This window comes from Microtus pennsylvanicus, chromosome 4 (genome assembly GCF_037038515.1).
Source record: "Microtus pennsylvanicus isolate mMicPen1 chromosome 4, mMicPen1.hap1, whole genome shotgun sequence".
In the NCBI taxonomy this organism is placed as follows: domain Eukaryota; kingdom Metazoa; phylum Chordata; class Mammalia; order Rodentia; family Cricetidae; genus Microtus; species Microtus pennsylvanicus.
In genome coordinates, this window is record NC_134582.1 from 68,063,048 (window position 1) to 68,089,276 (window position 26,229).

The 26,229-nt window shown below is 46.8% G+C and overlaps 1 protein-coding gene across 2 annotated transcripts in view; it reads right to left on the bottom strand.

Annotated features, from left to right (window-relative positions):
* The window catches only part of Lama3 (laminin subunit alpha 3), a 224,241-nt gene that overhangs the window by 93,379 nt on the left and 104,633 nt on the right, over positions 1-26,229 (bottom strand). For both annotated transcript variants that reach the window (XM_075969274.1, XM_075969275.1), the window contains 9 exons: positions 25,261-25,421; positions 21,269-21,377; positions 19,346-19,443; positions 16,886-17,021; positions 13,127-13,253; positions 12,868-13,007; positions 10,510-10,625; positions 9,365-9,576; positions 8,436-8,640 (listed from right to left, as the gene is read on the bottom strand). In XM_075969274.1, the coding sequence (XP_075825389.1) occupies positions 8,436-8,640; positions 9,365-9,576; positions 10,510-10,625; positions 12,868-13,007; positions 13,127-13,253; positions 16,886-17,021; positions 19,346-19,443; positions 21,269-21,377; positions 25,261-25,421 (1,304 nt within the window). The remainder of the gene's footprint in view (positions 1-8,435; positions 8,641-9,364; positions 9,577-10,509; positions 10,626-12,867; positions 13,008-13,126; positions 13,254-16,885; positions 17,022-19,345; positions 19,444-21,268; positions 21,378-25,260; positions 25,422-26,229) is intronic.

Consider the following 26,229-nt stretch of genomic DNA (forward strand, 5'->3'; position numbering starts at 1 on the left):
TCCTGACTCAACAGCAAAAAACAAAAAAAACAAAAAAACTGGCTATTTTAAAATGCCGGCTTTCTGGGCTGTGCCGCCATTGCAATCTCTGCCTGGCTCCTGCGGGAGACAGAGCTTTTAAATGGAACATTTGGAGTAAAGTGTTACAGCTTGCTTAATGGCAATGTGAACTGCTGTGTGCCTGGAACTGTGTGTGGCTCAGGGGCACCAAGTAGATCTGAGACAGGAGCGGCTGCTCCATACTAAACTGTGCTAACCTCAGATAAAAGCTACCATAATTACTGTAATAACAGCACAGTTAAGGTTTAGACTGGGCAGGACACAGGTAGTACTGTATTGCCTGTACATGATGCAACTTAAGTTTTTAAGAAGTACTTAACATTTTAAGAAATGCTCCTGGATAGTAAAAAAATTACAGATTCACAATAGGACAGATTCAGACCACTAAATGGATCACAGTGTTGGATGAATGTACATAGGCTTGAGAGAGAGAAAAAAAGTAGAGAAAATAAAGTTAATGACCTTAAAAAAGGGGGGGGGAGGAAAGTCTTTAAAGAGACAGAGTACAGATAGTTATAGATTAAAAGAAATAAAGAAAAGCCATGTAACAATGAAAAATTCACAGAGAGTCTGGATTATGTACATTGTGTTTTCTTTAAAATTTTTGACTGTGAAGGAGCTAAGTACAGAGAGACATTTCATTATATGGGCTGCCCAGTGGAACCAGAATGGATATCATAACGGTATTATGACTTCAAAATTTGGGTCTAAGGATATGATGCTTTGGAGAGGGTCTTCTTTTGTTTTCACAGAGGATGAGACCCTGTAAATTGCGTCTATCCCAATATGGTATGATAGACCACGCCCCCCTGAAAGGTTGCTGTAAACACCCTCAAAAAATTACTTTGCTCAACTGCCAACTGAGATGACCCTGGCACACAGGTTATACCATGAAAGACCTAATTAACAACGCCCCCATTCAACAGAAAGCAGTTTGGAGAGAAATAACTGTGCCCATATTCCCAAATATTGTTTATAAATGTCCTTTTACATTTAAAGGGGGATATGATATAGGTATAAATAATTTGCATTGGTATGGATTTTAAGGTCAATTTTGTTATATGTATATACACATTTCTAATCTTGATTAAGATTGTGATTATGTAGTTCATTTTTAAAATATAATGTATAATTAGAAAATATAGGTTGCTAATGGATAATCATCTATAATAGTCAAATTTGTAGTCATGTTAGTTAGATTTTCTAGATATATAGAAATATATTTCAGATAGATAGGCCTTCTTCATATCTTTCAAAGACTGCAAAATATGGCATTTAAAAATGTTTTAATAACTTAGGGCTTTTCTTGACAATGAGATACGTCTGCTCCTGGCAGCACCAATCTACTTCAAGAGGAAGATGGGCATTAAAGAGGCTCGTTATGGAGTTTGATAACTATTTGGGTAAGAAACTGCTCTTGCCTGGACTGATGCATAAGCTGGACACAAAAAACCTGCAGAGAGAGGACTACTAAACTTGCCTAAAGGTGAGATGATCTTTCAGCGTTCCTGATTCATAAAAGAGTCTGGGAGACATTCTGCAGGACACAGCAGATAGTGACTAAACTGTCTTTAAAATTTCCTGCTTCATAAAAATGTCTGCTGGATACTATGGGCCTGAAGGCCAAAGATGGATGCCCCAATGGTACAAAAAAACTTTGGGTGACTGTCCAGGCAGCGAGATGTCTCTGTCATTTCTAGAGTTTGGATTTCTTATTTGCTTAGGTAATATTATATCCTTCTGGAGTCTTTGATGGAGTTGAAGAATGGTTATTATAGTCATAGTTTTCCTTAGTTATGATAAAAGATAAAATAGATATAAATATTGTAACTGTAATTCTTGCTTGATAACTGTTTTGCTATATGTAATTTTACTATGTTAAAATGAAAGCCATCTTTTTTGTTTAAACAGAAAAGGGGGAAATGACATGGGAGTGATTTCTTTCTAATCTGTTGCTTTCATTGGTTAATTAATAAAGAAACTGCCTAGGCCCATTTGATAGGCCAACCCTTAGGTGGGTGGAGTAGACAGAACAGAATGCTGGGAGAAAGAAGCTGAGTCAGGGAGTCGCCATGATTCTCGCACTCCAGACAGACGCAGGTTAAGATCTTCCCTGGTAAGCCACCTCGTGCGCTACACAGATTATTAGAAATAGGTTAGATCAATATGTAAGAGCTAGCCAATAAGAGGCTGGAACTAATGGGCCAGGCAGTGTTTAAAAGAATACAGTTTCCGTGTAATTATTTCGGGTAAAGCTAGCCGGGTGGCGGGACACAGCCCCGCCGTTCCTCGTACAACATAAGGGGGACAGAGGCCTTTCATGGCTGGAGAAGTGAATGTGTACAGAGCTCATAGAGGAGGAAACTCAGAAGGGAAGAAGTTAGAGTAGGTGTAAGCCAGACCGCTATGGAAGACTGGCCTTGATGCTTGAGACAACGGGAAACTGAGGAAGGTTTTGATGAAGGAGTAGTACGAGAGCAGTGACTCTGTGTCGAGCCCCATGTCACGGAAAGATCCCCCATACAACATGGCTGGACTTAGCATGCCAGCTGTCATGATGAATTAGTATAGGTTTCCTCATTACAACATAAGCATGATTGAATCACTGTACCCAAAATGAAACATCTGATAAAGTCTGAGCAATGAAACAAAACACGCATGCACACAGCAAACAATGGTCATTGTGAAAACCAAGTATGCATAAGCATCAGAAACCACAGGTTTGTGTGCTAAGGAAAGACACGGGTATGTCACGGGGATAGCTCCATGCCCACCTTCAGTGTAGTGCTGTTTACAACGGCCAAACAGCCAGAATCAAGCCACGTGCCCATCAGTGGTTGAATGGGCCGAGAAAATGCGGCACGTATACTGACAGGAATACTACCCAGTTGTGAAGCCTTGCCGTCTGTACAATACCATGGACAGAAGGGAATTGTGCTAGGTGAAGCAAGCCATGCATTGCAAGTCAAATATGCCATGATCTTACTTAGAGATGGAACTTAAAATTGTAGAGTCCAAAGAAGTCGAATGTGGAATAGTGATTACTAGAGGCTGCAGAGGGCAGAGAGAAGGAAGGGCTGAGAAAAGCATAGTCAACAGAAAGTGCTGGTTATATAAGGAGAAAAAGATGGTGTTTTGCTCAAAGCAACCAGAAGAGAAAAAGACGTGAACATACTCACTATAAGTCCCGGTTTCTGGCCTCCATCTTTGGAGGCCCTGCCCCTGTGCCCACCAAAACTGAACGTAGAATCTGGGAGCTAAGGACCCGCCAAGAGGGAGCTTTCACTAAAAGTCCTGGAAAATATTATCTTGCTTGTCCACTTCCACATGACATGGGCATGGCAGAAGACACCCAAGGGACCCCCACCTGCCATCACATGCCACAGGCAGGGCAGACCCCACTGTGAGGAGCAAGCGTGTGGTGGGAAGATGGGAAAGAAAGAAGTGAAACCATTTGTGCACTTGAAGAGAGGCAGAACTGGAGATACTAGGGCGAGGAAGAGCCTGCACTGCCCCCTGAGGCCATGGTGAGGTCCTGGCCCATGCTTCGACTGAGGACCGTGTCTGGGTCCGTGGCCCTGTGGTAGCAATGTCTGGTCTGGGCTGCTACCTGAGGCAATGCTAATGTCTGAGGGCTGTGCGGAGTTGGCCCCACCCTTGCCTGGGCAGCACAGTAGAGCTGGCTCTGGTGACTGGAGTGTAGGAGAGCTGGCCTAGAGGACATGAGCACCGGAAACTGGCCCCAACCCTCACCTGGGCAGTGTGAGAGAACTGGCCCCAAAGTGGTGAGAGCAGGTGAGCTGGTCCCACTCCTTGCCTAGGCAACACAATAGAATTGGTCCTGGTGGTGAGGGTGCAGGAAGTGGGAGGGCTAACTCAGCTACCACCCAGTCCCAGATCCAGGGCTTTAAATTGGCCCACCCAACATCTACCCCATCAGCACATGGAGGGACTGGTCCTGAGACCCAAAGCTGCAGGACCTCCATGACACGGGCGAGGATTCAGTACTGATGGTGCAGCAGAGGCCTCTGACCAGGCCGATGACTCATTGCAATGAACACTTGCAAGGAAAACTGGTAAACGCTATACTGTGACACACCGTGACACACCACAGCTACCATGGTGACATTGTTTGTTTTCTTTTGGTGAGGGAGGTTGCAAGGGTAGAGGGTGGATACAGAGATAAGGAGGGACAGGGAGATGAATGGGATTGGGGTGCATGATGTGAAATTCACAAAGAATCAATAAATAGTTTAAAAATCTTATTTAATTGGGGACTGTAGAGCCATCTCAGTGGTTATGAGCATTTACTGTTCAGTCATAATTACTGGAGTTCTGTTCCCAACACCTACATCACCAATACCTGTAACTTCAGCTCCAAGGGATCCAATACCCTCTTCTGGCCTCCAAGGGCCCCTGAACACACATATGTACATATACTCATACTGACACAGATATATACATCTATACACAAACAAATCAAATCAAATCTTAAAAAGTGTTTCCATTATATATGCGAGAGGACAGGAGCCCCAGGACTCAGGAGACATGGTCCTAAGTGGAGCTGGTCGGAGAGTCCACATGGGCTCATTTGTAGTGAAGCAATGATGACAGCCAGTGGGGATGAGGGGGGGACTGTGTGTCTGAGACCTTAAGCCAGCCTGAGGGTGAGTCCCATAAAACAAACAGCCTGAGGGGGAGTCCCAGCAGGCAGTTTCTGCCAGCAGTGGTCCCAGCTTCCTTGTTTGTGCCACAGATTAAGAATCCTCCTAAGGCTATTATAACCCCTGGAAGCATTTCAAGAGTCAAATAGTATTCATTTTCCATTACTGAATGCAGGTAATTCTTATTTCTCCTACTATTCTATTTTATTAAATCCACACAGAAAGCGGAACTGTGTTCTAGCGGCCCACGGTCAGAACTTCAGTATCTGGGGTTGGCCAGATAGACACCTCGAGCTGACACAGTGTTGTCTGGATGCCATCCGAGACGGAACAAGAAAATAAGATCAGAGGTTTAAACTTAGAAGCAAGGTCAGTGATGATTTTGCTAAGTTTCTTAACGCACTGGAAACTGGCATCCAGGATGGCAGGGAGAGCTGTCCTGTGTCTGTTCACTAGTTACTCTATCAGAACTCAAGTCTCAAGTCCAAATGGATCAAAGACCTCAACATAAAGCCAGCCACACTGAACCTCATAGAAGAGAAAGTGGGAAGTACACTTGAAAGCATTGGCACCACTTCATAAATATAACCCCAGCAGCACAGACACTGAGAGAAACAATTAATAAATGGGACCTCCTGAAACTGAAAAGTTTCTATAAAGCAAAGGACACAGTCAACAAGACAAAACGACAGCCTACAGAATGGGAAAAGATCTTCACCAACCCCACATCAGGCATAGGGGCTGATCTCCAAAATATACAAAGAACTCAAGAATTTGGTCATCAAAAAAAAAAAAGCAAATAATCTAATAAAAAAATGGGGTACAGATCTAAATGGAGAACTCTAAACAGAGGACTCTAAAATGGCTGAAAGACATTTAAGGAAACGTTCAACATCCTTAGCCATCAGAGAAAAGCAAATCAAAACAACTCCGAAATTCCATCTTACACCTTTAAGAATAACCAAGATCAAAGACACTGATGATAACTTACGCTGGAGAGGTTGTGGGGTAAAGGGAACACTTTTGCATTGCTGGTGGAAATAGAGCTGGTACAACCCCTTTGGACTTCAGTGTGGCGATTTCTCAGAAAATTAGGAAACAACCTTCCTCAAGACCCAGTAATACCACTTTGGGGTATATATCCAAAGGATGCTCAATCGTGCCACAAGGACATGTGCTCAACTATTTTCATAGCAGCATTGTTTGTCATAGCCAGACCCTGGAAACAACCTAAATGCCCCTACACCAAAGAATGGATAAGGAAAATGTGGTACATTTACACAATGGAGTACTACACAGCAGAAAAAATAATGACATCTTGAAATTTGCAGGCAAATGGATGGATCCAGAAAACATCATATTGAGTGAGGTAACCCAGACTCAGAAAGACAAATATCACATGAACTCACTCATAAGTGGCTTTTAGACATAAAGCAAAGAATTGTGGATGCTTACAGTCATTTACAATAATTTTAAAGCAGAGTAACATCTGTAATGGCTCAGCTTGGCAGGAAGGACAAACTTTACAGTGTCAGCAGGAAACACAACAAAAAAATGCTAATCTTTTAAGTGTTAAGTTTTAATTTTTAAGTGCTGTGGTTTGTGTTTCCACACTGGTTCAGCTCTCAGCAAGCCCAGTGTTGCTGAGAAAGGCTGTGTCTTCCCTTAGTGCAATCACCAGGGGTCACTAACCATTCTCTTACTTACGCTCTGGGTGCCATTACACACCATCGTCCCTGCTGCCATCCGGAAATCTCCAGTGCACAGGGAAGCAGCTTTCACACAAAAGTCTTTTACGAGAGTGGGGAGATGGTTCAGTGGGTAAAGTTAGCAAGAAATCCCGAGTTCAGATCCCCAGCACCCTCAGAAGCCATGAGTGGAGACGAATGGACCTCAGGACACACTGGTGGCCAGCCTAGCCCCATGGCTAAGCTTCAGGCTCAGTAACAGATGGGATCTCCAAAACTAATGTGGACGGTGACCACAGAAGGAACCTGAGGTTGAGTTTTGGTCACATACACATATGTGCCCACACTTGCCAGAAAACATTGTATAAACACCATACACACAAATACATACAAAAAAATTCATGAAGAAAATTTTTGTAAATAAATTACTATTTTAAGCAATTAAATGGTTTTTCTGTATAAACATGGGAATTTGTGCAATTTACAGTGTATAGGGAACTGCTAAAGTTGTTTTGTTTTTTAATGCTACCTCTAAGGACTCTGCTAGGACAAAGCCATTTGATCGTACATTGTAATGTTTCCATCACGTAATGTTGTCAAAGAGAGCAGCTTCATATTTATCTAAGCATGACACCCATCAGTGAGGTCCCTTTGCCAGCCAGAGCTGTGAGACATCCCTCGCTCCCAAGTTAAGAAACTTCTAGTCAGTTAAACTACCATTGCTGGCAGTGGGTTGTTAAAATTCCTCAGGATATTTTCCTAAAATGCTGTGCTTCAGCAAACCCATCTATTATCTCCTGCTGCTTTAACTGGTGTTAAGGGTTCTCAAATCCCTCTTTCCTGGTTGTGTCAGCAATCCTGGGAAACCCTGGGGTTCTTCTCGCCAGTGGGGAGGTTTTCGACTGAGCTGTCTGAACATCAATTCTAAGGCTACTTCTCAGCTCCTTCACTCGTTGCTTCCTGTGATTAAGCCCAGACATCACTAGGAGGCCCATGCCTGGTCGCTGACTGGCTAGTTGACTCAGGCAGGCCTAATGGTTGTGGTTTCAAAGTCTTAGGATGCTCCATGACTCGCTTTTCTCTCAACTTCCATACAATGTCTCCCTACCCACAGGAGCTGGCAGGCACCAGACAACTGATGAAGGAATGGGGAAGGGTTCTTCCTTGGAGAGCGAACCATTGCTATAATGGAGAGTTGAGCCGTGTACACCCAAGGTATGAACATGAAAATACATCTTCGTAGATATAATTAAGATGGAGCTATCATAGGATTTGCTGGCTATTAAGCCGGTCTGATTGGTGTCCTTATAACACACATACTGGTTGAAATCCTTAGTACTGGATAAAAAGGAGAGAGCAGGCTGAGTAGTGGAATTCATCAACCCTGTTTCCTGGCTACAGATGTACAGGATTAGATCATTTAAGAGCCTTCCCCAGCATAATGGACCAGATTCTGTTAACCCCTTTTTACTTACTCTTGTCAGGGCATTGTAACACAGCAACAGGAACAAATAACTAATACAGTCACCATTTCTCAGCTATCGTGCGCTGGACCACAATGGTTCCTGAAGATGGCCAACCCTGCCTGGTTCCCCACAACCAATAAACCCTGCTTTGAAGGCCTGTGATGGCTAATTGTGTCAACTTGACACAGTCGAGAGTCACATGGAAAAGGACTGTCTAGACCAAGTGGAGACCCCTTTCCAGACAACTCTGCATTATGCCAATGGACAAACAAAGCCAACCATCAAGACAGTGGGATCCTGGCACACACATAGCACAATCCTATTGCGACAATGTAGTGGGGTACGTGGGCAAGGCTGGTAACTGGTAGCCTACCACCTGGGGCTCTGCCTGGCTGCCCTAAATCTGGATGAACAAAGCAATTTACCCACCAAAGTCCATTCTTTCTGAGAGGCTCCATCCTGATGCCATCACTGTGCACAGGTGGGAAGTGAGGAATGGGAATGACCAGGCTGTGCCCAGATGACAGGATCCGGCACACTGGTGTGCCATGACTCACCTGCACTGCCCGCTGTTCCTGTCACACTCAGAAATGGCCGCCTCGACAGTGCCTTTCCTGGAGCAGTTGCAGGCTTCACAGCCAGCCAGGGGGTGGAAGTTGAAGGCATTCACCTCACAGACTTCACACTGGGGCCTGACTGTGCGGGGTGGACAGAGGCACTTCCCCGTCACCTCTTCACAAAGGCTTCTGCCACAGTTGCAAGCTGCCGAGGGACAAAGAGACACTGCATAAGAGTTGGACTATACAGAACTGGGATTTCCTGGAGTTCCCGTACAGTTTGGGGACATGTTTTCCTTCCCCTTCTGTGGGTGTCCATGCTGATCTAAGTCAGTCAAAGCAAGGCTCCCAGGAGAAAACAGTGTGCGGCCCCCAAGTGAGGAGCAGCTGGACTAACTGGCTCTAGGCTAGACACTCCACAAACCTACCAGGCTGCTGGCATCCCATTCCAACATGAGCCTCCTGTTCAACAGAAAGCTCTAGAAGAAATCAAGTAGGGAACGTTCAAGACATTGAACGTTCCACAGCCTCCCAAAGCCCTGCAGGTCCAGGGCCCATGGTCAGCACAGTCTACAGCAGTGACATTCTTGTTTGTTCAGACAGAGTGTCCCATGGTGCTCCGCACACCTGTAGCTCTCACTGCCACTGACGGCATGGGCTGAGCCAGGCATCGGACCACAGGGTAGCTCTTAAGTAAAAATACGAGGGTTCCTAATTTAATGAGTATACACCCATGAGACTTTGAATGTCCTTTCTGAACCAAGTTTTCATTGGATCACACAACCTGAAAAGGGACCAAGTTGTCCATATGATAAGTATACACTCACATTTATGTTTTTAAGCCCTTGAGCCTTGCCGCTCAGACCACAGTGTGTAGACATGGGGCATGAGCTAGCCTGCATGTTTATAAGGAATACAGTGTCACTTACGCTTGCAGTGTGGAAATCCGTAGTGGCCTGTTGCACAGCGCGTGCACTGCCTCCCGATGACGTTGGGCCGGCAAGGGCACTGTCCGCCCTCAGGACTGCAGTGCTGGCCGGCAGCCGCAGCAGGGTGACAGTCACAAGGCAGAGCCCCGTTATGGTAAAAGGCTACCAGGGACCTTGCCGCGTTTTTACAGAATCCAGAGGCTGCCCGGGGACTGTGAAAACAGAACCACTCATAGTGATAACCTAGGACATGCGTCTTTCCTCAACTTCCCTTTCCGACTGGGTCCACCTGGCAGCACCTTTGGGGGTGGGGGCGTTGAGCACTCAAGTTTGGGAAGAAGTGAAAAATGGCCCCACTGTGGTTTCAGCCAGTGACAGCCACCCTGTCCCCAAGGACTGCTCGAGGAGAAGGCATCACAGGAATGGCCAGTGGGAACCTGGTGTGAAGCAGCTGCAGGACGAGCTGCGGCGTGGAAAGATAATGGAGACGGAATGATGTGATGAGAACTGTCAGCTACTGACAGTCATCCAGCCAGGCGGGTCATCTCCCAGGTAAGGGACCTTAGCTGTGGTCATTCCCGAGAATGAGTGGTATGGAGCGATGAGATGTGGGGCCTTAGCTTTTACTATCACTGTACCAGAAGAGCCCGTCTTTAGGGCCTCTGGAGCTCCTGGCTCCTTCTAGAAGCTTCTAAGGGGCACTGGATTCACAGCAGAACTGGTATTGGGGCTGTTGTGCTCTTAGCACCTAGGGATGAGAGAAGACAGGGCACAAGGACACAGCTCTGGACAGTCCCCATCACAGAGGTGATTGCCAGGGAAGGTGCCCTGGGTAGGATCTTTCAGTATATACAGCAGCCAGTAGGAATTAGCAAGGTGCAAGAGATTCTCCTAATTGGTCCCTAATCCTGAGGTGAGGGTAGGCGTCTGCTGAGTTCAAGGTTGATTGTGGTCACCCTGCTCAGATGGTACATGTCGAGGTCTCTCACTGAGTGGTGGGCACAGTGAACGGCATCACCTTCCTGAGACACCAGCCTCACTGCTCTCCTGGGTGGTGAGGAGAGGCCGACTCCAGGCCAGACTCTTTCCAGACCTCCAGCTTGGAATACGATCATGCCAGAGCCCTCCCACAAAACGACACTCACTCAATATAAAAACTGTCTCCTCCACAATTGCTGATGAACTCAAAGGACTTGTCCACTGATGTTCTGTGAAGTATGTGGTAGTCATAATTCTCCGCCGGCACCACTAGAACACGGACCTAAAGGAAAGCCGAGGCCAGAGAAGGAGGAAGAGAATGAGCCCACATCCTTTCCTGTTTATCCAAATGCCAGCAAGATTTACAAAGCAAGCACAGCAGCAAACCTGAGGTGGGGTGAAGACTCAGTGCAGTTGCTAGGAAACAGTGGGCACAAGCAGGACTCTGGAAGCATCTGCTCCAAGGAACAAGGAATCCCAGTGCTGAGTGGTGGTGAGTTCAAGGTGCCTAGCAGAGCCTGTCGGGGTGACTGGGGCATCACGTGACACATGTGCGGGACTCCTGATTCTCTGGGGGCCACTGCTTTATATTTTAAAGGTAAACAAACTAAAGCTGCGGAGCCAACAGGGAACCTATTATCGTGGCCTTCCTCTGAAGTTTATTTAGTATTTGTGGTGTAAATGAGAATGTCCTGCGTAGCTCATGTATTTGAACATTTGATTTCTAGCTGGTAGCACTGTCTGGGGAGGTTTAGGAGGCATGGCCTTGTGGAGTTTGTAAGTCACTGAGCCAGGCTTTGAGAGCAGAACCCAGTGAACTCTTCCAAGCTTTCTAGACATCCTTAAGGAAATGCTGAATTAACTCTGAGAGAGAGAGAGAGAGAGAGAGAGAGAGAGAGAGAGAGAGAGAGGAAGAAGAAGAAGAAGAAGAAGAAGAAGAAGAAGAAGAAGAAGAAGGAGGAGGAGGAGGAGGAGGAGGAGGAGGAGGAGGAGGAGGAGGAGGAGGAGGAGGAGGAGGAAGAGGAGGAGGAAGAGGAGGAGGAAGAGGAGGAGGAGGAGGAGGAGGAAGAGGAGGAGGAGAAAGAGAAGGAAGAGGAGGAGAAGGAGGCACAGGCACAGACTGGAGGGCCACAGAGCAGAACCCAGTGAACTCTTCCTAGCTTTCTAGACATTCTTAAGGAAATGCTGAATTAACTCTAAGCCAGGCTCACTGGTCAACAGGATTTTGTCAGGTACAAAATTAGGTAGAAGATTCTAGAAAAGAGCACAAGAAAGCCTGCTGGCATTGTCAAAAATGGCAAGTCTGTGAGCTTTTGAATAATGACTATGGCCAGAGAATGAAAGGGGTATGGTGATATTGTGTTTATACTTTAACAAATACAGCTTGCCTGAAGATCAGAGTGTGGAGTTAGCCACACTAGCTAGCCATAAAGCCAGGCAGTGGTGGCACACAGCTTTAATCCTAGCACTCAGAAGACAGAGGCAGATGGATCTCTGTGAGTTCAAGGCTACACTGGGCTACACAAGATAGAATCTGTCTAAAAGAAACAAAGCTGAGCAGTGGTGACTCACACCTTAGTCCCAGTACTTGGGAGTGGAGACAGGAAGTGATACGGCTGGGCAGAGAGAGGAATATAAGGTGGAGGATTCAGTCTGAGGAATTGTAGAGACAGGATACCCTTTTTCAGCTGAGGTGTTAGCAAGGTAAGAGTTGGCTGTGACTTGCTCCTTTCTCTTTCTCTGATCTTTCAGCATTTACACCAATATCTGGTTCTGAGTTTTTTTTTATAAAGACCAATTAGAATAACAATTAGTGCAGCAAAGGGGGAACATGGGACAGAGGAGGCATGGATGAAAGATGAACTAGAAGCGGGCAGTAAGGGTCATTAATTCCAGAGTGAGGTGGAATGACCTCCAGAATGCAGTGGATGGACCAAAGAGATGCAGGTAAACAGAGCGAGGACCTGGACCAGAACGAGGTAGGTTCATCAATAGGAACAGATGAGAGACCCTGGAGAAAGGTCAGGCAAGTCAGAGGAGACCCCTGATGGTCAGTTATTGGCCTGGAGTTCAGGCAAGATCAAGAGTGAGTTCAGAGACACGGGTGCTATTCCCACAAAGCTGGAACAGACGCACTAGGCACAGATGATGTTCACAGGGATATGTCACAGGGTCTCAGAGTGGATCCTGGGGACATCGACATAAGGAGCTCAGGGTAATGCTCATGCTCAGGAGGGCATGAGAAAGTGACAGCAACCAGGAGGGTAGAAGTTTCACAGAGCGGCCAGTGGGGGCAAGGAGTAAGCGAAGGCTGGGCATAGGCCAGTCACTTAGTCTCCGTCATTCCTATTCTCCTGGCTGTGATTGTCATGTGGTTTTATTTTTATGGGTTTGTAAAAACATACTTTTTCCACAAATAACCAACTTCTCCACTAAACAGAATTAATTCCTAGGAGACAGTACTGGCAGGAGCCTAACATACAATGGCTGACCAGGGAGCACACTGAAGGCTAAGCAGAACGCACCAGCGTTAAGGACTTTCCTTCTGGAACCTTCACCGTCACAGCTACCTCTGCTTCTGAGATGTCGAACTCCACCTGGCCATTGGAGATCACTTGGTTCCGGCAGCCGAGTAAATGAGGGCAAAAGGAGGCAAGGAAGGAACCTGAAGAGGGAGCGAGACACGCTGTCACACGGCTGCAAGGACAGCATCAAGCACATGTCATGGAGCCCTCTCATGACATCGGGAACAAGTCATGGAGCCTGCTCATCAAGGCTGCTCACCTGACCGTGGTCTTCCTCCATCCACAAAGACCTCTGTGGGGAATGTTGGGTGTTCTGTTTGATAAAAATGGATGACAAAGACATGTTGGCCCGGGTGTGGTATCAGTCCTCTCAGGGTTACTTGATTCTAAGAGGACAAAAAAAGGGGTGGGGGGGAGGAGACTCTCAAACTGAAGAACTTTGAATGATTAGGACATGAGATGTTGCTATAGTTAGTTCCTACAAAAACTCATGGCGAGACTTAATTCTTCAATGCAGTATTGAGGCGCAGAGTTTAAGAGATGCAGTTAGATTATGGGGCCAGAGCCTGGTAAACAGATTGAAGACACGTACAGAAATGAGTCCTTTCCCCACAGGGTGGGATCAGAGTGAACTGTTAGAAAAGCACCCTTTTTCTCTTGAACAATCGCTACTGGGACACAAGTTCAACCATGTGGCACCTTCAGCCGTGTTATGATATGCTAGGGATCCTTGCCAGGTCTTGTACTTGCCGGCCTCTAGAACCATGACCTAAGTAAAACCCTTCTCTCTGTAAGTTCCCCAGCCTCGGCATCTTGCTTCAGCAGCTCTACAAACAGACTAAGCAGCTGAAGCAAGTTCGGTGTTGAGAAGACAGCTGCCAGATTCCTACAGACGCCTTCAGACAAGTGTTGATAGCAACTTTGTTTGCAATCACACACAGCGAGAATTAGATGCAAACCAAATGTCTCTCACCTACAGAATAGAGAAACTGAGGCACAACCAGACATTTGGGGGTGATTAGGGAAGGAGGCTTGGTTAATCATGCCAGAAGACTGGCGGTTGTTATGGTTTTCCTCACCCAGCACTCTGGCTGGCACTTCTGGGTGCCAGGGCCGCGCATGCACCAACAAGTGCTCAGGCAACTTTCATAGCCACCTCAAGCCCTTGTGCGCATGTGTGAGACCCTGTGCGCATTTAAAGGCAGCCTTTAAAAGCAGGACACACCCGCTCCATGCTCTCTCCCTGGTCCAACTTCCTCGGCCTTTGCAAGTGTCCTTCTCTCTCTTAATAAATTCCTACAGTGGGTTTTGTGATCCATTCTCACTCGTGCCGGGTAATTTCAGTGGTATTTATCAAAGCCAAACACACGACAAAGCAGTTACATGCCTGGGTACATGCCAACAGAAATGTGCAGTGTGTTTGCCGAAGAACTAGATAAACACACTGCCAGCCATGGGACTCAACACATGAGTTTGTGTAAGAAGGAGTAGGCTCCCATTTTTTGAGGAAACTTTTGATTACATGACAAATCAACATGATGCTCTCCTTTCCCCAAATCAAGCCATGCCTGGCTTTCTCTCTGTGTCTCAGACCTCCTGGGGAAAAACCGCTGCTGCCTTGAGTTAGATTCTCCTCAGGGCCTGCCTGAGGTCCACTATGCAGGCTAGGTCACATGGTGCATGTTAAGACAAGCCAGAGCCTCTCGGCAGACAGGAGGAATTCCAATCAGACCAGATTAAACCAAATTAAATGCCCGTAATTAACAGACGGTGGTCCCAGGTGGCCGGGAGAAGGAGGGAGACAGAGGAAGCAAGTGCATGCAAACCTAAGGAGTGTCCTTTCCCTAAATACCCTGTGGGGGTGGTCCTGACCCTCCCAGGGGAGGGGTCAGCGCTTGGCAGGCTGGGAGTTGGAGTCCAAGCACTCGGCAGGCTGGGGTGTCACTTCCAACTCAATATTACATTTAAAATGTTGGTCATAAATATCACCTCAGCTCCTTGTCACACCCCTATATCCAAAGAATCCCTGCCATGCTCCCGGCCACCCAGGATTGCTGTCTATTAAACACAGGCATTTAATTTGGTTTAATCTGGTCTGATTGGAATTCTCTGTGCCGGTGGAGAGGCTCTATTAGAAAATATTCCTAACAGTGCAGAACTTACGCATACCCCAGAACTATTCTGGGAGAGCACTTACCCTTTGCTCTTTGAAACTGAAAACTTTTCCTTCAAGACCCTACCTTGCTGCCTGTGGGATGGTGTAACTCTTCCAGCATTTTGTTAACTGAAGGCCCTGTCCCTTTCCCTTCAGTCAGCCCTCCCTATGTGTTATCCCTGATGGCTGTCGCTCTTGAGGAAGCTCATCCCACAGCCTGAAGGCTTGCCTTCTACCTCTAGCTGTGGTGTTGTAAAAACCCCTCTGCAGGTAACTTACCTCAGCTTCTTTTCTGGGAACCTGTAATATCCTTACTATTCATAGCGATTACCTCTTTATACACGTGGACAAGCTGGTGAGGACACCTTGGTGTGAGTGGAAAGTTGAAACCACACAAGCTCTAGCTGGTGAGGAAGGGCACCTCATTCTGGGTACACCCTCTGCCACTCCCCACCTGCCACCAAGCACAACTGAGCCCAGAGTTCTACCCTGTTGGCTTAAGAGAATATGCCCCGCCCTGCTCTTTTAACTCAAAAACTATGGCAAAACACCACTGCCACAGCTGGGAAAGTCTAACATCTTTCAAACTATTTTTATCACACCGGAATGGGGCCATGCGTACCATAGCAAACATTCGGTGGCTAGAGGGCGACTTTCAGGAATCTGTTCTCTCCTTCCACCAACATCCCAGGGATGGGACTCTCATCATCAGTCTGGCCATCGGTGCCTTTTTTTGGGGGGGCGCTGTCTTAGTGGCCTCTATCTATCTTCGAGTGAGGGCAAAACCAGGACTTCATTTCAGCTCCCCCCACCCCCAGCTACAAGATCTCCTATGAGAATGTCTGGTCCCCACAATTTCCTTTACCAAGTCTGGCGGTTAGATAAAAGACAGCATTCCCTCAGGGACTTGAGAAAATAGTGCCTGCCTCTAAAAGGAGTCAGTCTCCTTAAATCTGGTGAAAGGAGCTTTAGGCTCTCTATTAACCTTTACCTATCAGCAGATGAAGGTCTATGCTAGCCTCTAGGTTCCTTCAAGCCCTATCCACAAGCACCTGGTATACACTTCAAAGCCTTCACCCCAGTTTACCATCTCCCCTCCTGCCATGTACCCCCTTAAAACCTTGGAAAACCCACCACTCTCCCCTTCTCTCTACTGTCCCCAGAGAGCCTCAGCGTTTGGAACTTTCTCTTTTCACCCGCAGGCAGCAGTTTGGGCTCCTTTACTGCACCAGTTTCATTTAGACAACTTCCTCCATTCTTTCTGCAGTCGCCGCTAGGGGGCCAAGAAGAGCCCGCTTGGGTTCATACAATAATTCAGAAAGCTGTGATTTTTTTAAAGCGATCCTGTGATTTTTTTTAATGGCTTATTGCAAAAGCACTTCATGACCTTACTAAATTTAACCCCCCAGGACTAGATGATAATTGGTGAATGTCTATTGAGAATTCCCCACCGAAACGGTTAGGGGATGCCTAACAATTTACAGGCTGCACCAGCTCTTCTCAAAATTCTACACTCCATGTGGGGAGAAGAACCAATACTCCACCACGTCAAACAGCCACCGCCTATGAAAACAATAGACTCTGTAACGTGCTAACTTACTGAGTGTTCACGGGGACAGATGGGGAGGGCAGGAGTAGCCCTGAGTCGGGGCTACCCAGGCTGCACTGCCGCACTGCTCAGTGAACGACAGCTGAGAGGACGTTCCCAAGTCTTAAGGGGCTAGGATGGGTAAAGACAGATGACTGGCCCCAGCCCAAACAAGCCGCAGGGTGAGGTGGATGCTGCCTGGTGGAGGTGGGGGTCAGGGGGTGTCACACTCTAAGAACCACGGGTCTAGAAACAACACTGGAGGGTGTTCCTACCTGTGGTGCCTTCAGGGTGACGCCATCTGCAGGAGGGGCAGACTCCTGAGGCAGGAGAGGGAGAGGGCCCCCACTTGGAGCATCCAAAATTACGGCTGTTGGAGGAGTTTCGTGGGCCAGGGGGACACAGGTGACACTAAGGAATAGAACACTTTAAAATATGATTGTGTTATAACAAACAAACAAAACACATCGCATGATGATCATTGGCCAAGAAACCCGGAGGCCAACTGCTGCAAGCCAGGGGAACCAGAAGAACCCATGGAAGGTGGAGGTCTAGGGACCCTTGCGAGGCAGCACAGGTGTGGCTGCTGGCCGTAGCACAAGCACCTGTTCACCAGGAAGTTAACACAGAAAGAAGATCTGCATTTTAAAGTCATGCAAACCAGAAATTTATTGGCATTTGCTTCTCCTGAGCAAACTTTAGTTAATAAAATGAGATCACTGTAAAGACACCATTCCTCTCTCTGCAGGAACGCTGCTCTGAGAGACAGCTGTGCACCATTTGCCTCGCGGCTAAAATGGCGCTATGCTGGTGGATTCGAGAGTCCTAATGTGCACATGAGTTTCCATGGCTGAACCTTTTAATTATTCTTGGATCTACAGCAAAACAACAGCCTAAAACCCACAACAAGCTCTAATTAGCTAGTTCTGATAGCCCAGCTCTGAGATGGACCATTATTTCTGTTTTTTCAAAAGAAGAGCCTAGACACCAAGATTAAAGGATTGGAACAAAGTGAGGCGCAGAGCAGAACTTGGCAGACCTGCACTTGAGGAGCAGGCCTAGCTGTTTCCCCTGGCGCTGCTCTGCCTGCGCCATGGTGTGTGCGATGGGACTGACAACTGGGAAAACCTACTTAGCTGCATCATCTATTTTCCTTAAATTAAAAAAATTTAATATGTGAAAAATTGTGAGTATGTGTCCGTCCATGTGTATGAATGCATGTGTACATGTATGTGAAAGAGTGAGTGCTTGTATGTGTGAGCAGAAGCAAGAAGAGGGTATGGGGTAGCCTTCTCTACCTAGTCTGTGTTTGAGGCAAGGTCTCGCACTGAGCTTGGGGCTTGTGCGTTGGGTAGCCTGGAAGCCATCAAGTCCTAGTGATCCTCCTATAGACGCTCACCTTGGAGCGGGGCTTGCAGGTGTGTGCGGGATGCTTAGCAGGGCCTGAGGCGTGTGCGGGATGCCCAGCGGGGCCTGAGGTGTGTGCAGGATGCCCAGCGGGGCCTGAGGTGTCTGTGGGATACCTAGTTCGGCTTGTTACATGGAGGCTGTAATCAAAACTCCAGTCATTGTGATTGCATAACAAGTTCTTTTAACTGGCTCTTCTCTTTTTAACATTCTATAGTAAACATCAGTGTCTTGCCTTATATTGCAGTTAGGCAGACGCTGAGCACCCCAAATCCCAAACTCCAAGTGATCTAAAATCTGAAACTTCTTGAGCACCAACATGATGCTCCAAGCAGAAAATTCTACTGGTGACCTCACGGGACAGAGGCACACCAGATACACTGTCTGCATTCAGCTGCAGGTGGTGTGTGAGGCTGCGTGTGGTGCATAATTCATTCCGTGCTTAGACTTGGGTCTTATCCCCAAGACATCTTATTATGTATTTGCAAATGCTCTAAATTCAGAATAGTTAAGGTCCTGAGCATTTCAGGGAAGGAATCGCCAGCTTGCATAGTTTCATACTTACATATATGACACTAGTGTTCAGAGTATTGGCAAGGAAGAAAGGAGGGAAATGAAGGCTCTAAGAAAAAAATATAAAAATGTAGAAATAAAGAAATACAAAGTTGTAAGCCTAGAAGAATGAGAGCAGACTCTCAGCAGCTTTCTCAGCAGCTTGAGGATTAACTATTAACAGTGGGTTACTCTGCTTTACAACCCACAGCTCTATTCACAAGGGCAAAGCATCTCTCCGCAAACTGAGAGATAGTCTAAGATAGTATCCCAGCCATCCATGATTAATGGCAGATATGAGCTGAGTTAACCTTTAGGAGGTGGATATACGTGACCTCTGGGTTATGTATTATCCCTGCGACATGAAACTGGCAGCATCAAAGGGGAGAGCACAGAGCCTCCGTAAACATCACCTGGAAATGCCAGGGAAGATGGTAGATTAAGAACAAACACTAGTTTAACTGAAAAACTCTGTTAATGAAGATTGTAAAGTAATCTGTACCTGAGTTTTACCTCGAGATTATAAAAATTCCTTTGTTCAGACTAAATGCTTGGTACCCCTACTATAAAAAGGTGGGTTCAGAAACTGGCCTTGGCCACAGCCTTACAAAAATCCATCTCTGGCAGTGGCCCCCGATAGTTGATAAGCTTTTTGTGCCCCATGGAGATAATTTTTTATTTTTTTCTTGAATAAAGTTTGCTTCCAGTCTATTAGACTTTGGTGGTCTGTCCCCGTCTTTGTGCGACCCCTATGGACCCAACAGGAAACACATTACCTTGGATTAGCAAGCGGTCCATAGCTGGCAATACAGTGGACTTGAGGTCTCAAATATTCAGTTGAGAATTCTTCAGTGGGTATAATACAGACCTGATACTGCCGAGTAAGTGAGTAAAAACACACAACGGTTACTGGCAAAAAGCTGCACTCTCTTAAAAGTGGTTATTAATAAAGAACACAGCCAGAAAATGTCTATTATTTTAAAGTGGCGAAACTGCAGGATAGCAAGCACGCAGCTTCCTCACAGGCAACTGCAGGATGGCAAGCACGCAGCTTCCTCACAGGCAACTGCAGGATGGCAAGCACGCAGCTTCCTCACAGGCAACTGCAGGATGGCAAGCACGCAGCTTCCTCACAGGCAACTGCAGGATGGCAAGCATGCAGCTTCCTCACAGGCAACTGCAGGATGGCAAGCATGCAGCTTCCTCACAGGCAACTGCAGGATGGCAAGCATGCAGCTTCCTCACAGGCAACTGCAGGATGGCAAGCATGCAGCTTCCCCCCAGGCAGCAAGAAAAATCCTGTTTCTTATTAGACAGGATCACTGACTACATTGTTGTTGGAATAATTGCACAAATACGTCAAAGAACAAAATCATGGGAAGGTTCAAGACCAGCTCTGCCCAGGGCCTTTGGATCATGGGAAGGTTCAGGACCAGCTCTGTCCAGGGCCTTTGGTGCCTCTTTTTTTCCTCTCTGACTTAGGGCCAGTGCCGACACCTGAAATGCTTCCCGAGGGAGAGAGGCAGTGAACGGCCAAAGAGCCTGCTGTTTGAAGACATGGCCACATCTGGGGAAGCACTGTCTTAATAAAAGGTGTCTTAGATTGCAGCCCAAAATTGGACTTTGAAGGATTTGTCTCTACTGCCAATTTCTGGGTCACATAAGAAATTCAGTCATTAAAGAATCTCTTATTATTACAATATCTCTTATTGTATTACCAACTCAAAGTAGTTGGCAAAGTAGTTCAGTTGTAACAACAAAAATGTATGGAGTAACACCAACACTGGGGTGTCCAGAGGGCAATGCCCCCTCCTTCATGGAACATCCGTGCTAGTCACCCTGATCTTCAGTGACCTCAGGCCACTTTTCAGAGGACAAATCCATACTTAAAAGGCTGAGGCAGTCCCGGGACAATTTCTGAAGAGGAGACGGTTGGACTCACAGAAGGAAAACCACCATTTCATAATAATAATTTTTAAAGTCTGATTCCAAACTAGCCCTTAAATTCCAAGTTTTTACTTACTCCTGCTAGGCTAGGCACAAATATTTAAAGCACATTCCCCCTGGCATTTCCTGGGTGTGATGCATGCTTGCTGCCAGCAGTAACAGGAAGCTGTTTCACACTTAGGTAATCTCAAATTCTCTGAGACAGTTCCTGTAAATCTTACAATTCCTTTTTCAGGGAGATGCTACTGTTGGTCACAGCTCCCCCATCACATGGGTGGGCATGAATGCCATTTAATCTGTCCTAGCTGGCATTTAAATTTTAAGGTGTATATCCACCTAGCTGAAATATAGGGAACTACTGTATAAGCAGTTATAAAACTTAAACAGCTGATGGACCGTTCCAAGAAACTACACAGGATGGTAAAATGGAACAGAAATTAAATGATAACCCGTGTCATTTCTGTACCAGGACATAATAATGATAAAGTAGAAATGGAATGATTAAAGGTATTTCACTTATATTAATGATAAAAATTAATGAAATGTGATTTTTTTGTGTGTGGGAAGCATTCAAGTTTGATGACTGAATTTCTGAGGTGACATGAGGAAGACTCAAGAGGAGAAGAATAGTTAAGTGTCAAATGTTGAATTTACAGATAAGATGAAATTGCAGCCCACATTTTAATAAGCTTTTAAGAAATACAGACGAGAGGAGAAGACTTGTAGAGTTCGTGGGCTAGATGAAGGCGTACCAGAAGGAACTTGGCCGTGTGCACCTTGAGCCGAATGTCTGCATCTGCCAAGAGCTCGTACACAGCCGTACGACTCCGACTGTCAATCACCACGCTCCTGCAAAGAGTGCTGCAAAAGGGAACAGAGCTGTTTTAGCCTGGCACCCGGCAACTGGCTCCCTTGCTGTGCACCTCATGATCTTCGACTTAATCTGCTTGTAACTAAGTGAACCAGGGGCAATTTTCCCGCATGACGAGTCGAAGAGGGACGCAGTCTACTATGGTTTGAATCACCCAAAATTCATTTTGAAATGCAATTGCCACTGTGACCTTTCAAAGGTGGCCAGGGAACAGAGCCTCAGCTCTGTGGGCGGATTGCTGTTACTGCATGAGGGGGCTGAGCTGTCACAGGGATGAGCGTTATGTAAACAGACCCCCCTGCCCTCGTACACTCTGGCCCTTCCAGCTCCTATGGCAGAATGACTCAGCACAAGAGCCTTCCGGCAGATGCTGACTCCCAGCTTCCCAACAGTGAGACGCAAACCTCTTCTATTTATAAAATCCCAGGTCTATGCTATTCTGCGCTAGCAGCACAAAGAGACTTAGATTCTGACCACCATCTCTGCGGACAAGAGACTTTCTACTTCAGGCAACGCTGTACCTCCCAGGCCTGCGGCCTCTGCAGCCCATTTCCTCCTGGGTGACAGAGGCGTGGCTAGTCATCAGGAGAAGGGACCCTGGGCAGGGATGGCAGAGCTTTGGGAAATTTGCCAATATTGTTTGGACTACTCATAACTCAAGTTACCCAGCAGTAAGCATGGCTAGCTCTACCAACACAGGGAAGGGCACGTCAGATGGTTTTCAGGGCTGCCAGGTTTCTTCCCTAGTCCCTTTGCACGTCTTCCGCTGTTCCCCACCCTTCCTCTCCATGTGGGTGAGAGACATTTTGAGACCATTTTTTAAAAGTTACGGTTTTACAACATGAAATCTGGCTCTGATGAGACTACTAGGAAGCATATATAAGGCCATTTCCCTCTGGACACATAAATATGGAGCTAAGAATAGGGTAAAACAATATGGCCACCCCTAAGAAACACCTGAAATAATTTGGTAAAGGATGCTTCAGAAATGACTAAAAGGAGATAAAACATGCAGACTCTAGCAGAAGTTGGGCACATGCGCAGAAACCTACAGCCGGTGCGGAAGTGCAACTGAAGCGGCTCTTTCGGACTCGAGTGCCATCATGGGAGCTAAATACATTGATTGCCTTGCATTTAGTTTTATCATCACCCCTTAAAAGTCTCACTAAGAAATAGACGGCCGTGGTTTATCATTACGGGTCGCCGCACTGCAGGGAGAACACGTGATTTATCGCTGCATCACTCTGGAAAGTGAGGCTCTCGTCGCTTTTCTGCTGAGATGTTCTGTCTAACACAGTGGTTAGAAATCACTTGAGACATGCAGGGGAAAGTTCAAAATTCAGCAGGAGACTGCAACGCTGAACAGGCCTGTCATTTAAAACTCGCACCCTTGCAGGCAGTTAGCCTTTACTTGACCCCTGTGACCTCTGAAACATTAAAAAAAAAAAAAGGAAATATTTAGGCCCAGTAAAAATGTCCAATGCGACTCTCCTGGGTTAAGTATGAAGCCAGCAATCTCTAGTCTACTATGACGCTGTGCTATTCTAAGAACGGGTTTGCTAAGCACACTTAGATGCTCTTATGTGCTGAAACATGTACGGTGTCATACAGCCTTCCTCAGCACTCATCAGAAAACATGAATGGAATCCTGCAAGGACCCTTTCTTTCTTTGGCTTTGTAAACCTGCCTGTCAGGGCAGGTATGATAGCACATGACTATCCCAGCACCCAGGACACTGAGGCAGGAGGATCATGCATTCAAGGCCTCCCTGGGTTGCATAGCAAGACCTTCTCTTTCCCAAACATATACTCCACCAACTTGGGCATAGATGATCTTGGAATTCGGAGGTTAACTGGAGAGTCGCTGGAGTAACTATGGATAGTCCTCCATCTTTTAGATTCTGTGAAAGGAATCAAGCCTGTGCTCTGAAAGATGGGAGGAGTCTAAAAGCTCAACTGGAAGCTGGGCTCAGATAGAGAAGCTGAAGAAGCCTTGTGGCCAGTACACCCAGGACTCTGGCATGCGAGGTCCTACCCACCGGGGAGTACACATTGCAGTGTATGATGCCGACTGCGTGTGAAACTCATATATTTAGATAGTGAGAGGCAGTTCTGAGAAACTGCTTCAGGCCCATCCCATGCCCTTACAGCCCATCTACAGAACTGAGGAGATGGGTTTGGTGGGGAAGTACTTGTCTGCCATGCGGATGGTGCTGGGTCTGAGCCTCAATACCACACACATATCCAAGTATGATTTTTCCTTTATGGGATCTTCATCCCATAAACAGAGCCCTCAGGATTTATTTAGGATCACTAAGAGCATAACATTAATTCAACAGACATTTTCTCAGGCCTCACAAAAATGCCTATGTTAAGCTGCTCTTTTCATCCATTCTTTTCATTTCACATCCTGGAAGATGGGCAGCTACTTCAATTATCTCAGGTTTGCCATAAAACTTGAACAAAGGCCAACAAAACATTGAAGGCCCTGACCAAGAGCTGGTGTGCTCACTGCTGCTAGTGTGTCCAGGGACTAGAACTTCGGGTGAGCTCACTGCAGCTCTCCACGAGTGTGTCCAGGGACTAGAACTTCAGGTGAGCTCACTGCAGCTCTCCACGAGTGTGTCCAGGAACTAGAACTTCAGGTGAGCTCAATGCAACTCTCCACGAGTGTGTCAAGGAACTAGAACTTCAGGTGAGCTCAATGCAACTCTCCACGAGTGTGTCAAGGGACTAGAACTTCAGGTGAGCTCACTGCAGCTCTCCACGGTGTGTCCAGGGACTAGAACTTCCGCTGAGCTCACTGCAGCTCTCCACGAGTGTGTCAAGGGACTAGAACTTCCGCTGAGCTCACTGCAGCTCTCCATGAGTGTGTCAAGGGACTAGAACTTCCGCTGAGCTCACTGCAGCTCTCCACGAGTGTGTCAAGGGACTAGAACTTCCGCTGAGCTCACTGCAGCTCTCCACGAGTGTGTCAAGGGACTAGAACTTCGGGTGAGCTCACTGCAGCTCTCCACGAGTGTGTCCAGGGACTAGAACTTCAGGTGAGCTCACTGCAGCTCTCCATGAGTGTGTCCAGGGACTAGAACTTCCGCTGAGCTCACTGCAGCTCTCCACGAGTGTGTCAAGGGACTAGAACTTCAGGTGAGCTCACTGCAGCTCTCCATGAGTGTGTCAAGGGACTAGAACTTCCGCTGAGCTCACTGCAGCTCTCCACGAGTGTGTCCAGGGACTAGAACTTCAGGTGAGCTCACTGCAGCTCTCCACGAGTGTGTCAAGGGACTAGAACTTCGGGTGAGCTCACTGCAGCTCTCCACGAGTGTGTCAAGGGACTAGAACTTCCGCTGAGCTCACTGCAGCTCTCCACGAGTGTGTCCAGGGACTAGAACTTCGGGTGAGCTCACTGCAGCTCTCCACGAGTGTGTCAAGGGAGTACAACTTCGGGTGTCATTTAATCACACTTTTAGCCTCATCGGCAAATGCCCTCTGTGCTTTAATTAAGGAATGTTCGTGAAACGTTATGCAAAGAAAATCACTTTTAGCAAGCCCTTGTCCGTTAACACTCTTGGGCAAACATTTCATCAGGGTAAACTTGAGAGTCCTTCCTCATTCCGTCTGCACTCAGCAGTCATCAACCACTAATGATGGCAGATTCTGAAGATGGGCTGTGAAGGGAGATGGGCACCTTTCCCATTATTTCACAGAGCTGCCCATGGAGATGTCCCATCCATCTGGGGATAATGTTATTCCCTAGAACTAGTTTCCTCCTACTTTTCAAAGGTTGCCTCAAAAGGAAGCAACTCCAGTTGGCTATCACCGAAGTCCCAGCAGACTTCCCTGCTGGAGGAATTCCAGGGCGGGGCGTTCTTATTACCTGTGCTGGCAGCTGTAGATGTTCACCTGGCCTGCCAAGGCAGACCCTGGGCTCTTCAGGCTGACATCCACCACAGAAAGCTGGTTCACCTCCGTGACATACTCCAGCATGATCACATAGTGGCCAATCTGCGGGACCCGCAAGCGCAGGTGCAGTTCCACCTGCCAGAGAGGTCAAGTCGACAGTCATCTGATGTGCGTTGTACTGGATATGTTTTTACAATGGCAAAGGCAGAGAGGATGCCCCAGAGTCTGGTCATGTCTACATAGTAAATTCGTGATCCTCCAGAGAGGATGTGGGGGAAAACAGACGCCCTGTTAAAATTCTGAGCTCGGAGAAACATTGCATAATCACTTGTCTGGAACTTCCAAGAGTATCGTGTATTTCTGTTTTCTAACTCTGGGGATTCTGTGTCTAAGGACTTCTGTTCTCGGGGATGGCTCAGCTGCTTGTTTCCTAACAACAAACAAATATTCCCAACAGTGAGAATGGAGACCTGCCTCTTAAATGCTACTTCAAGAGAGAAATATCAGATTAGCCAAATAAAAACCATGTAAAAGCAGCACACATGTCCTCCCTTTGGCAGGAACGAGGACACTTGGCTTCTCTTCTTTCAAACCATTTTCTATGGTGGCATACACCTTTCCCCCTTTTTATTTTTAAGAAAACTGGTTATGAGTCAGAAACCAGGGTTTTCTCAGGCTGCAATGACCCACAAAGCTGAAAATGTTTACTCTCTGGCCCTTGCTGGAGAAAATGTGATTTTCTCTTTGTCAATCATAAGGCAGAAGCTTGTGGTCCAAATTCAGGATGACATTGGCTGTGCAACCTAGAACTTATGTCTGTATGCCCCTACAAAATAGGGACAGTGGCATCAGTCCTCCCTCAACAGAGTTGAGGTTGGATGAATGGATGGAGAACGTTGAAGCTCTATGTGACATACAACACGCACTACAGAAACATTGGTGG